This window comes from Podarcis gaigeae (assembly GCF_964106915.1).
Source record: "Podarcis gaigeae genome assembly, chromosome: Z".
In the NCBI taxonomy this organism is placed as follows: domain Eukaryota; kingdom Metazoa; phylum Chordata; class Lepidosauria; order Squamata; family Lacertidae; genus Podarcis; species Podarcis gaigeae.
In genome coordinates, this window is record NC_139691.1 from 41,577,543 (window position 1) to 41,590,745 (window position 13,203).

At 43.0% G+C, this 13,203-nt stretch overlaps 1 protein-coding gene across 1 annotated transcript in view; it reads left to right on the forward strand.

Moving 5' to 3' along the window:
* NRK (Nik related kinase) overlaps positions 1-13,203 on the forward strand; it is a 126,859-nt gene that overhangs the window by 107,766 nt on the left and 5,890 nt on the right. The window contains exons 29-30 of the mRNA XM_083722718.1: positions 1,922-2,081; positions 11,113-11,252. Coding sequence (XP_083578844.1) covers positions 1,922-2,081; positions 11,113-11,252 — 300 coding nt within the window. The remainder of the gene's footprint in view (positions 1-1,921; positions 2,082-11,112; positions 11,253-13,203) is intronic.

Sequence of the window (13,203 nt, forward strand, 5' to 3'; positions counted from 1 at the left end):
AAAAGGAGATTAACTGTACCCCATTTAATGTACCTTCATTTAACTGCTTCTTATCTGAACACTGCTATTTGCTTCAGGTGTGTGTAGGAGGCTGCTTGATTTCTCCTTCCTTCCCAAGGCGATTGAGAGAGTTTTCCCACGCAGTAGCCAACTTGACTCGCAGACATATCGACCTTTGTGCAGTGCATCTTTTAAAGATAGCGCAGAATTTTTTTGAGATAAAAGCTATCAGGGCCGAAGGCTAACATGAAATGGGAGCTGGCAATCTCTCCCTCCAAAGTGGAAGAAAGGTTGAATAATAGGAAATGGTGCGTAGAATAAAATAAATAGTGCTACACTGTGTATTGAGCTCGTGCTAAATATGACACCCAGACTAGTAAACTGTCTGTAACAGTAAACTGTTCTGTAACAAATCCGCTCCACTTCCCAGTGGGGAGGAGCTGTGGTGGACCGCGTGGCCACCCACTCCCTACAGGGGGCGGGGGACACTGTCCCCCGTCGCCTGGGGGATCCCGGCCACATCAGAGCCCGGCCAGCCCCTGCCCCTCCATGCTTAAGGGTATTCCGTTAAAGGAATCTGGGGGTGTTGATCTAGTCTGAAGCCCGGCTGGGGGGCTAAGGCCTTGACACGACCCCGACGGGAACACCAGGGGGAGCTTGAGTTGGTTCGCATAAACAGGGCTCCCCCTACCGGTGGCTTACCCTTACTGGGACTTCCTGCACAATGGGCAGGAGTCAGATATAGTCAGGTCCAATCAATGCCTAAGCAAATACCACTCACATTCTGTAATTTCAATAAAGTTGTGGCCAAAATTTGCCCAATAACATAAACCTAATATCTGTGTCCTTGTGTGAGTTATTCCCAACACGGGGGTGGCTGCGGGGTCTCGACACGCAATGGGAGCTTTGCTGTGTTATTGCACTGTCTGCATATTTTCAAGTTTAGATGCTGAATTCTTTTAATATATGCAGACTATCCAGAGCTCTCTTGCAAAGCTTTAATGCACCAATTTTTTATCTTCATTGTGCCTCTAGCTCATAGATGAGTAAATGCAATGCATACAGAATTTTATTTAAACAGGGAAGCCAAGTGAGTCGACTCTCCAAATCCTCCTTAGATCACTGTCACCACCCAAGTGGTTAGTTCTGGAAAGGAAACAATGTTGGTCAGATAATGTGAAATCCGCACACTGCCTAACAAATACTAATCCAAGTTTTCCCCTCACTTTTTGTAAAGCAGGAAGTATGTCTGCTATGCTGGTGAAAAACACTAAGAGAAAAGAAAAACAAAAGTTTATTCTTTGTCCATTCATATCTATATTTATCTGTATCTGTCTATATAGCTTTAATATTACTTTGTCAACTTAGACTTTGTTTTATGTGGTTTAGTGTTTGGTTTCTAAAATTTTGCTTGCAAATATTTTAAAGAAGGCAATCACTAAGTTGAAGTATAATGCATAATCTTTTTCTATAATGCCGTTGTTAGTCTTACTGCATTGAAATCGCTCTTTGCTCACAAGACACAGAATACAAAGTGAAATATTGGACTTGGACAGTGACTATTGTATGCTTTTTGATAGTTAAATATTTTCCCCCCTTTAAATAATGGCAATGGAGGTAGAAGATAGCCAGTGTGGTTAGTTGCCATTAATAGTCTTACCCTCAATAAATTTTCTTATTCTCTTTTGAAGCCATCCATGTTGGCTTTTCACTTGGTAGCTCGGTATTTCTTGCTATTTCTATGCTCTCTAGATCGCCAAATGGCAGTGGGGAGCATATAGACCTTTTTCAAGCAATTTTTATTATTATTGTGGCTTCTAGAATCTTCATTGGTTTTAGTGCTCAGCCAGGATTGGTGGACTGTGGTTGCTAAAATGACAGTGTTTTCCATGATATAAATTTCAATAAAATGTTGTTTCAGATCCAAGGGAATATCCACCCTCATGCTGTTATCATACTCCCTAATACCAGTGGAATGGAACTACTTCTTACCTATGAAGATGAAGGGGTCTACATCAACATATATGGACGTTTCTCAAAGGAAAATGTTTTGCAGTGGGGAGAAATGCCAGCATCTGTAGGTAAGTATGAAAAGAACACAGCTGCCGGGAGGGAGGGAAAATGAAAACTAAGCAGGATCAGGCCCAAAGCCCATCTAATCCTGCATCTTGCTCTCACAGTGGCCAGCTGAATGATATGCCACTTGATCCTTAAACAACAACTACCTCAAAAAGAACAAAACAATGAAGTTATTAGCAACAGCAATTACAGTGGTGCCCCGCAAGACGAACGCCTCGCAAGACGAAAAACCCGCTAGACGAAAGGGTTTTCCGTTTTGGAGGCGCTTCGTAAAACGAATTTCCCTATGGGCTTGCTTCGCAAGACGAAAAAAATCTTGCATCCCCCCGCGGGGTTTTTTCGCTTTTTTCGCCCTTTTCTTAAGCCGCTAAGCCTCTTATCAGCTGTTCCGCTGATAAGCCGCTTAACAGCTGATCTCTGGAAGCCGCTTGACAGCTGTAGCGCTAACCCGCTAAGCTGTCAATGGGCTTGCTTCGCAAGACGAAAAAACCGCTAGACGAAGAGAATCGCGGAACGGATTCTTTTCGTCTAGCGAGGCACCACTGTATCTAAAACAATCAAAACATAATAATTAAATCCAACAATAAGCTGAAACCAGATTAAAATACATGTCAACATTCTACATAACTAGAAAGGCTTGCCTAAACGAAAATGTTTTCAGCTGGTTCCCAAAAGAAGACAGTGAAGGTGTATGCCTATTATTATTATTATTATTATTATTATTATTATTATTATTATTAAAATTTGCATACAGGCCTTCAGCTGTTGATCTCAGGGTAGTTCACAACGTATGGATGCCTCTGAGTTCCAGTATTACAACAGAGGGAGAAAAACATTGCTTTGCTTTCTCCATTCCATGCACAGTTCAATAAACCTCTGTTATGCTTCCTGTAAGTCACTGTTTTTTCTAAACAAACAAAACAGAAAATTGAAAGGTGCCCCAGATCTTCCTGTTGTCCGTACACCGGCTTTTCTGCTTGGGAAAAATGCACACGGCACATGGATGGAGAGCATTTATCTCCCTCTCATGTGAGAACTCGGGGACAGCCAAAGAAGCTGAATGCTGGGACACTCCAGGTGGGCAAAAGAAACTCCTTCTTCACACGGTGCGCAGTTAAACTGTGGAACTCACTCCCACAAGGTGTGATGGTGGTCACCGACTTGGATGGTTTTAAAAGAGGATTAAACAAATTCATTTATAATGATTTAAAAATAAAATAAAGAACATTTCCCAAGAAACCAGAAGCCTTTCTTTTGGGAATGGTAACAACATAAATCCCTTTTTTTAAATCTGACAGGTATGAGACTTAGGGCATGTAAAGTCAGGGTTGGCTACTGTGGGAATAGCACGCTGGACTAAATGGAGCAATTGGACTGTGCACATAAAAGCCCAGTCATGCTCTGAAATAGCATCGGCCATCTGCACCAGGGCTGGATATTTGTTTGCAGGCATTGATAAGTCTCTCCCCCACCCTCAGGGGCCTACTATCACCAAGCCCCCATTAAAAATCCATTGCCAGAGTCATGTGGGAAAGCCATGTAGGAGCCAGAGGTGTCTGCACTGAAGCCTGGTCCTGAGGAGCTGAGATGGGGGACTGTGGCACAATGGATGTTGTTGTTTTTGAACTCCGTTTCCCATTTTTCCTGACTTAAGGGACAAGCTGACTTGAGCTAGTGGTAGCTGAGCTATGTACATGCTGCACATTTAAAGCTCAGGCCTCATCCCCAAAGAATTTTGGGAACTGTAGTTCGTTAAGGGTGCTGGGAATTGTAGTTTTGAGAGGGGGTAAACCCACAGTTCCCATAACTCTTTAAATATATATGTTAAATACACAGGCCACAGGTTCTGTGTCCCTGCCATTCCGCTCTTTCTATTTCTGCCTCCCTTTCAGAGGGAGATACCGCCTCTCCTGGTATGTCCCACAGAGGACCTTACGGTCTTCAAACAAAAACATCTTGGAGGTCCCAGGCCACAGAGAGGTTAGGCTGGCCTCAACTAGAGCCAGGGCTTTTCACCTGTGGCTCCAAGCTGGTGGAACACTCTGTCACAAGAGACTAGGGCCCTGCGGGACTTGACATCTTTCCGCAGGGCCTGCAAGACAGAGCTGTTCCACCAGGCCTTTGGCCAGGGTGGAGCCTGACTCCCTCCTTTAGCAATCCACACAGAACCTCTAGCCCAATGGTTGCCATTAATTTGATTGGAATTAATTTTATAATGAAATGATTTTAGAATGTTTTATCGTTTTACTGTTGTTAGCCGCTCTGAGCCCGGCTTTGGCTGGGGAGGGCAGGATATAAATTTAAAATAAAAAAAAAAACCATGCAAATGTGATTTCCTAAGGTTCAGGCATTAGCTTCCAAGCCCTGTCTCATACATGTTGCTTCCTCCACAAAGCTGCAGCCACATTGCATCAGCGGCATTTTGATTTTTTTTTAATCCCTATGAACCAGAGTAGCTCAGAGTCTCCTTTAGTATGCCATCATTGCTTTAATGTTGCAGATTCTAGGGAAAATACCAAAGTTCTCATCTACTGGATCATACTGGTGGCTCTTGAATCCATGCCAAGATCACTCTGTTGCTCCCCACCCAATGCTCTAATGAGATTCTGTCAGTATTCTTGGAACTGTTTCCCAAACGAAATGGACCAATCTGCAGGCTGTGATCCACTTTCCAAAGGTGTCCCAGTGCAGTGCAAGCTGGTTTCTCCCCCAGCCCCATGCCACGGCTGACATTTCTAAGCAAACTCTGTGCTGTGGTATCTTTCTCTAATTCACATTGGCCTAAATTAGGAATATATGACAGTGTTTGTGGTGCAGCAGAGAAGAAAGGGAGAAAAACATGAAGACCCCCACTGCTGGGAACCGTAGTTTGTCAAGGGTGCTGAGAGCTTTTAGGAGACATCTAGTTCCCTCCCAGAGCTACAGTTCCCAGGGTTAAACCACTCTGGTAGGAATTGTTGCTTTGTGAGGGGAATAGAAGTGGTGTCTCCTAACAACTCTCAGCATCCTTAGAAGACTCTTTGAAGGACTCTTTAAAGTAGAAAGAAAAAACAAGAAGGTATTTTAGTCCAGAAGTGTTTCAGACAGCATTTTTTCCCCTATAAGGAACATTTCCCAATTCAGTCCATCCTACATTGCTGATACTACCTGATGATAATGACTGAGAAAACAAACTTGTTTTTCACAGACAGATGGCTTTTGTTTCTGAAGTTATTTTACTCTAGTATCTGTTCCCACATAAAACACCCTCAAACTGATATGATGCAGCTGTGGTGTTCTAGTAGCAACATCCAATTAACTCACTCTGTGACCTTCTAGTACAATTAAAGAAGCATTTCCTTCATTTCCAACTGAGTCTTCTGCTTAAATTGGTATGTTGCTTTAGTGGAACTAGGGTGCTTACTAGGGTTTACTTCATAAACGGCTTAGAAGTCTAGGTTGGCATTAAGCTGCTAATTTATGGTGGTGGTGGTGGTGAGGGTGAATAAGAATAATAAATTTACCTATGCCCTTGGTATCACAGCATCATAAGTTTCCCCTCTCCTGCCTGGTACTGGTAGCCAACCGGCACTGAGGGGTCAGAACGGTCAGCCCACAACTGAGAGCTCCCTGAACAATGCCTTTTCTCCTACCAATGCCATATGCATTGTTCACCAGCCGGTCTCCCTCTGTCCCAGAAGGGGTTGGTGATAAACAAATGGCAGATGTGAGGACGAATTTGGTCCAATGCTTGCTTGCTCATCCCCACCTGATGACCATCTTCTGCCATATTGGTGCCCCCCCCCCACAACAACAAAAGAACAAAAAAAAATCTGGGTAGGCCCTAGTAGTCTTCAATATCACATGAAACAATATCTTTAAGGTTACTGTGGTTCTAAAGTATAGCCAAGGTTTTCCTGGAATTGATTTTGATATAAAGAATGCAGGTCCTCCAAGGGTCACTATTTTCCAGGGACAGGCCCAGATTTGCAGAGGCCATTCCAGTTTCTGGTTTGATCCTGGAATGTCCAGCTTTTCCTTAGGATGCCCCTATTTTCGTTGGAGGGTATGGAGTTATGCGACCCCCAAGCCAAGGAGATAAGTAACTACTGTATACAACCTTTAGAAGGCATCTGAAGTCAGCCCTGCATAGGGAAGGGTTGTTGCTTAATGCTTAATGTTTTATTATGTGTTTTTTTAATAAGTTGGAAGCTGTTCAGAGTGGCAATTCAGTCAGATGGGTAGAGTATAAATAATAACATCATCATCATCATCAACATCATTATTATTAATTGAATAGGACATCCCTATGTTCATCGGATAAATGTTGGAAGGTGTCATGGATCAACCAAATTCACTAGAATGTTATGAGAATTAGTTCATTGTTGATTTTAACAGGGGGTTAAGACAAGACCGTGGAGATAAGGTTGCCGATAGCAACTAATCATGAACCACAGCTGTGGACCACCTCCCATATTGGAAGTGGTACTCCTCTGAATACCAGTTTCTGGGAAATCACATTGCACTTCACTCCCATTTGCAGGCTTCCTGTAGATATAACAATAACATAACAACATCAGGTTGGCCACTGTGAGAAGAAGATAGACAAGATGGGCTTCGGTCTTACCCAGCAGGTCTCTTCTTAAGTTCCTTTGTTCAAAAAACAACAACAATGCAAAATGATGTGTTGTAAATTTTCTTAATAAATAAAACAAATGCACCATTGACATTATTTAATGGGGTTTACTGGGCTTGACTAGGTTCCAACAAGAGAAATCTTTCTTTCCTTGTTTATTTGTGGTTAAGTTTCTCAATTGCTTTGTCTTGCCCAGGGCCACTCAAAGTGACTTATAACCAAAGAGACAGACAATAAACCCTGTATAATAATAATAATAAACAATAATAATAATTGTATTATTTATACCCCGTCCACCGATCTGGCTGGGTTTCCTACTCTGGGTGGCTTACAGGATATATAGTAAAGTATCAAACATTAAAAATTTCCAGATACAGGGCTGCCTTCAGGTGTCTTCTAAAAGTTGTGTAATACTTTATCTCCTTAACATCTGATGGGAGGGCATTCCACAGGGAGGGCACCATTACTGAGAAGGCCCTCTGCCTGGTTCCGTGTAACTTCACTTCTCACAGTGAGGGAACCAGCAGAAGACCCACAGAGGAGGACCTCGTGTCCGGGTTGGACAATGGGGGTGCCCCAGGCATACAGGGCTGAGGCTGTTTGGGGCTTTAATGGTAAGCACCAACATTTTGAATTGTGCTCGGAAATGTACTGGGAGCCAGTGAAGATCCTTTACGTGATCCCTGTGGCCACTCCCAGTCACCAGTCTAGCTGCCGCATTCTGGATTAGTTGTAGTTTCCGAGTCACCTTCACAGGTAGTCCCATGTAGAGTCTATTGCAGTATTTTTTGTGGGGGCTGAAGCCCCCACAGCCCCTAGGCGTTAGCTCATATGGAGGAAGCACATGAAAAAGGGCCTCAGATGACAATTGCAAGTCTTGGGTCACTGCATATGGGAAGAGAGAGTCTTTGAGATGTTGCCGACCTGAGCCGTTTAAAGGCTAAATTGTTCTTTTTGACAGATCCCCATAGCCACCCAATTGTCTTGAAGTTTGTAGGAATATGGACTAGCTCTGAATTGCAACTAGCTGCTACTTACACAATGTTAGGAAGAAAAAGAAATGTCTAGGCCTTTGCAAAAATTAGTAAGGGATGAAATATAATTTATAGATGCAGGTCAAGGAAAACCCATCTTACTCATTTTAAGCTGACAGAAGGTATGTAGCCAATTTAGTAATTGGAATGAGGAAACTTGACTCCATAGGGAAATTAAAATTATAGAACTCCAGTATTTAATTTATTGACTATTCTAGAGGTGTACGACTAAAAGACAGGGCTTTGTCGGACAGGAAGAGAGGATGATATTTTAGAAACACAACATCCCCTCTCAAATGGAAACAGAAGCTGAAAGTTTGAAATTTACCTTATCCAAAAGTGGGACATCTCAAAATCTACGCTACAAGCATATATCCGTTTTATTCTAGTTATCGTAGTTAACTGTCATGGCTTCTATAACGTCTCTGGAATCCGTGGGAGAGTTTTTACTTCTCATTATCCTGGTTTGAGTCCTACTCTTCAGAGCAGGAGAAAACAAGCTTGCTCCACCCTCCATGTAACAACCCTCTAGATTTTTGAAGGTGGCTATCATATCTCCTCTTAGTCTCCTCTTTTTACTATCAGGAATAGCGGCATTCGTTAAGAAATCAAAACTGGTAATGAGTTTTAACAGTTAGAGCTAGTATAATATTGTAGTTAAAGGCATTGGATTAGGGTGGGGAAACTTGAAACTCACTGGGAAATCTTGGGACATTCACTGTCTCCCACCCACCTCACAGGATTGTAGTGAAGATAAAATAGTGGGAAGGGATATGATCATAGAATTGTAGAGTTGGAAGGGACCCCTAGGGTCATCTTGTCTAACCTTGTACAATGCAGGAATCTTAATACATGGTTCCCCCCTCCAGTTTGAAACCATGCTTAGTTTTTCATATCCCTCTTATATTTTCTTAGCAATGTGGCTGAAAATACAAGTGGGCAGATAAATTTGGTTAAAATGTTCCATATTATTTTCTTGCAAAAAGAATGGAATGCACAGATTTACTTTAGGTAGAAATTTACAAATGCACAAAGGAAATAGAATTGTCCTAGCAGGGTCATCACAGAGAAAGGCTATGGTTCAGTGGTAGCATATCTGCCTTGCATACAGAAGATTCCAGGTTCAATCCTTGACATCTGCTAGTAGAGCTAGGAATGTCCCCTGTCTGAAATCAAGAAGAAGAGCAAGAAGAAGAAGAAGAAGAAGAAGAAGAAGGGGAGTTTGGATTTGATATCCTGCTTTATCACTACCCGAAGGAGTCTCAAAGTGGCTAACAATCTCCTTTCCCAGCCTCCCCCACAACAAACACTCTGTGAAGTGAATGGGGCTGAGAAACTTCAGATAAGTGTGACTAGCCCAAGGTCACCCAGCAGCTGCATGTGGAGGAGCGGAGACATGAACCCGGTTCATCAGATTATGAGTCTACCGCTCTTAACCACTGCAGCATACAGTTTCTGCCAGTCAATGTAGGCACTTCTGAGCTGCACAGCCATTTGTCAGACCCAATGTAAGGTGGTTTCCTGTGCTCCAAATGTCCGGAATTTTGTATCAGCAAAAACTGGAGTAATAGGCAACTAGATTGTATCTCACTTCATTCCAGGAGAATTGTAGTAAAAAACAAACCCACCCAGAAGTTTCTGGGTTAAAAATCCAGAATCTCTTGGTACGGAGACTGATTCTCAAGCATCGATTCTCAAGCATCTAACAACAGAGTTAGCTATATATTTATAGGAAGACCAAGCTACAACATGATACTTTAACAATAGATCAGGCAAGTTCAGACTTGCCCTGGAGGAAACACACATCCCGTGTTCTCTGGTTGCCAGCACACTTCTGAGGATGCTTTGTGGCTCTCTAGAAATGTCAGCTAACTATAGCCTTGTTCTGTAGAAATGGAAGAAACCTGGCCCAAACTGTTGCAGCCTCCCTGAGAATTATATTTAACCTGGAAAATTTAGTGTAACACTGTGACACCTTTGCTCAAAGAATCCTGAGAGTTCTACTTGCTGAAGGCAATGAGAATTCAGTTAAAGATATAAGGCCTCCTCCACAATACCAATGCAAACACATTTACTCTTCCCTTGGGAGATGTTGTTACTGTACCACTAAACCAGTTTCAAGTGTCCTGCCTAGGGCAAGGAAGCAGGAGGTGAACCATGATTCATAATAGTTTCTCCACACACATGGGAGATGGGTAAGGACAGGAATCTTGACCAACCCAAAATTCTGTTTGTTAGCATATAAAGCTCTGGCTGCATATTAAGGAAGGAAGCAATGCAAATGCCAACTCTTAGTGAGCTGAGACATCCTCTAGACTCTCTTATTGGGAAAGTGTGATGCAGAGATAAATTCTGACAGACAGTCCATAGCCACACCCCTTCTAAGACTAGACAACAAGAACAAACCTTTGATCAATGCAGACATTATGGCTTCAATTCCAAGGCAGCTTCCTTGTCATACTTGCACACTGCTTTGCTTAACATTGGACCTGACGAAGAGTTCTGGTGAACTCAAATGTTTGAGGACCATTTTGAGATGTTTTGATTGGTCAGAATAAAGGCATTCTGGAAAATGAAGACATCAGTTATGAGTTATAAAGGGACCCAATGGTGCAGGCTCATTCTATGCAACTTGGCATTATTATTATTATTTTACATTAATCTCTGCTCACCTGGGGCTCCGAGGAGTGATGTTTGCCCCCCAGCCATAGCCCAGTTCCACTGCCATCTTCTTCCCACATGACCATGCTGTAAGCGGATGCCTGGCAACTCCTACTTTAGCCACAGTGGCCTGGCAGGATGGCCTAATTTCAACGGGTCAATCAGCTTGTAGGTGGAGGGGACTAAACCAAGCTTGCAAATTTCCTCTGTTTTTTTATGGTTTGCCCCTTGCCACACTGCTGGCATCATGCAGCTGTGAGAGCAATGATAAAACAGAATAATTGCATGGCCAGCACAGTATGCCTGATTTTGGACACTATAAGCTACAATAACTGCATATCCCAGTATCGGGACAGACCTGGGCTTTTGGGTTGACATCAATGGACTCTGTGCTCCCATGAGCGCTGTGAACCAATCAGAACCATGATTAATCTTAATTTCTCAGGTAACTTTTCACCCTCCACCCTGTCTGAACTTTCACTGGTCTACATAATTCATAGTTTCATATTCAACACATAATGCACAATTTGTATAGTTTATAGTTATTTGTTTTATATTGCTTACCAAAAAAAACCCCAACCACACAACATTCCCACATCCTTGACAAACTCCCTTTAAAAAAAAAACCCTAAGAACGATCTTCTTCTTCTTTTTGTCCCTCCCTGCCTTCTTTGTTTTTTCGTTTTACTCTACTAACATGTGCTCCTTTGTGTGTTTTTTAAGCCTACCTTCAATCAAACCAAGTTATGGGCTGGGGAGAGAAAGCTATTGAACTGCGCTCAGTGGAGACGGGAAGCCTGGAAGGTGTGTTTATGCACAAGAAAGCGCAGAAGCTGAAGTTTCTTTGTGAAAGGAACGATAAGGTACGTATGCTAAACGCTGCAAGATCACACGCCAACGTAAGAAAAACAATTAGTTGTGTTGGTTCTCTTCTTCATGAGAGGCAGGGCTCTACATCAGAATGGGGAGGGGGCTTGGGAGAGGATCAGCAAGCTGCCAGTTGTTTACAGCTGCTGAGGGAGGAAGCTCTGCTCTCAGAAGGTATTGTTGGAGTACCTTTGCCTGCCTGAAAAATCCCTGCAAAGGGGAACCTATTGTTGGGCACAGGGCTGTCTTAGGCATATGTGGCACCGGGGTGCAAAGATCCACCCGGTATTGTTGGAGTACCTTTGCCTGCCTGAAAAATCCCTGCAAAGGGGAACCTATTGTTGGGCACAGGGCTGTCTTAAGCATATGTGGCACCGGGGTGCAAAGATCCACCCGGTGACCGCCCCCCGGTTGCCCAGTCCCAGGTGCGCAGGAGGGCAGAGTCGGCCAGCCGCCTCAGTGTCTCGTGGCTCAGTCGCCCCCCAACTCATGGCGCAGAGCCGTCCGCTGCAGAAGAGCCCGTCACAGCACTCTGACAGGCAGACAGGCTCTTCCCCAGACTCAACTCTCAGGCCCCAGACTCTCGGCCTGGCGCTCCTGAGAGCCTGGCGCCCGGGTGCCCCACACCTCTAGCACCTATGGGTAAGACGGCCCTGGTTGGGCACTTTCCACTTTTCCAAGCAGTGAGATGTTGCTGAGTTTGGCTTCTTCAGAAAGCCAAGATGGCTGCCAACCTCTTGGTGTTTTGTAATGTTTGGATTTATTCACACACGTACAGGCAGAGCACGAATAACTTAAGCACTCCTGCAAGTAGCAGATCCACTGCTTTTTTTGATCATATCCCCAGATGTTTTCAGCTTACACCTCCCAACTCAGCTCTCTCTGAATCTCTCTCAAACTGCAGTTTTGTTTTGTCTTTTGTTTTGTTTTGTCTTGTTTTAATATCCAAATACCTCTTTCTGTTATTTTACACAAATACACTCAAGCTTGGGAAAGGCATCAAATTTCCTTTCCCTTTTTTAAAAAAATAAATAAAAATCAGAACATCTTGAGAAATTTCCCTGTTTTAATGGGGTGTTGTTTGGTGGTGGTGTCATGTTATTTTAATTTATTATTTGCCCTTCTTTTCCCCCATGGTCCCAGGGTGGAACATCCATACGCAAATGAATTTAAAGGAGTGTTGTGTGTGCCTAATTATGGTATAATTTGTCTTTGCTTATATTTAAATGTGCCGTGAATTGCATGGAGACCTTTGGGTAACAAGCAGCTAATAAGTCCAATCAATAAATCAGTCAATAATATTCTTCTAGCCCTTTGATCTATTGAAAAGCCATCAACCACCATTAACACTCATTTGTCAATTGCTGAATCACAGCATTGGTCCATCAAGTCTAGCAGGGTCTAAGCCAGCTTTCTAGAAGCTGATGCCATAAGCTGTTGGGCTTCCAATTGCTATCAGGCCAAGACAGCCCTGTGGTCTGGGCAGACTACTCTCTTGCTGAAGATCCAGAAGTTGAACTTCAGAGCTATCTGTGCACATAACCATTTACTCCTACTAGTGGCTTTTGAATCCATCCTGTGCACACATGACGTTAGCCACACTCCATATCTATCCTGTAGTTTCTTGAGAAAATTGCTGTTTCTTTTAAAACTGAGCCTACCGCCCACTTGAAACCATTGATAAATGGTATCTTCTTTTCTGATGTGTGTGAATGGAGAATACATCATGCAGTGACAATTAATGTAGCCCTTTTAATAATAACCAGCATGACAAACAAAAGGAAGTGCTTCTATGTAATTAACTTATGAGATTCATTACTTTGACGCCTTTAAAAAATGAATGAGGGAAATAATAATAATAATTACAAAGATGCCTAGGACCAGTATTGGTCACTGAGTTGAATCTCCTTTTGCCGCATCGCACATCTTTATGCCAGATCCTTAGGA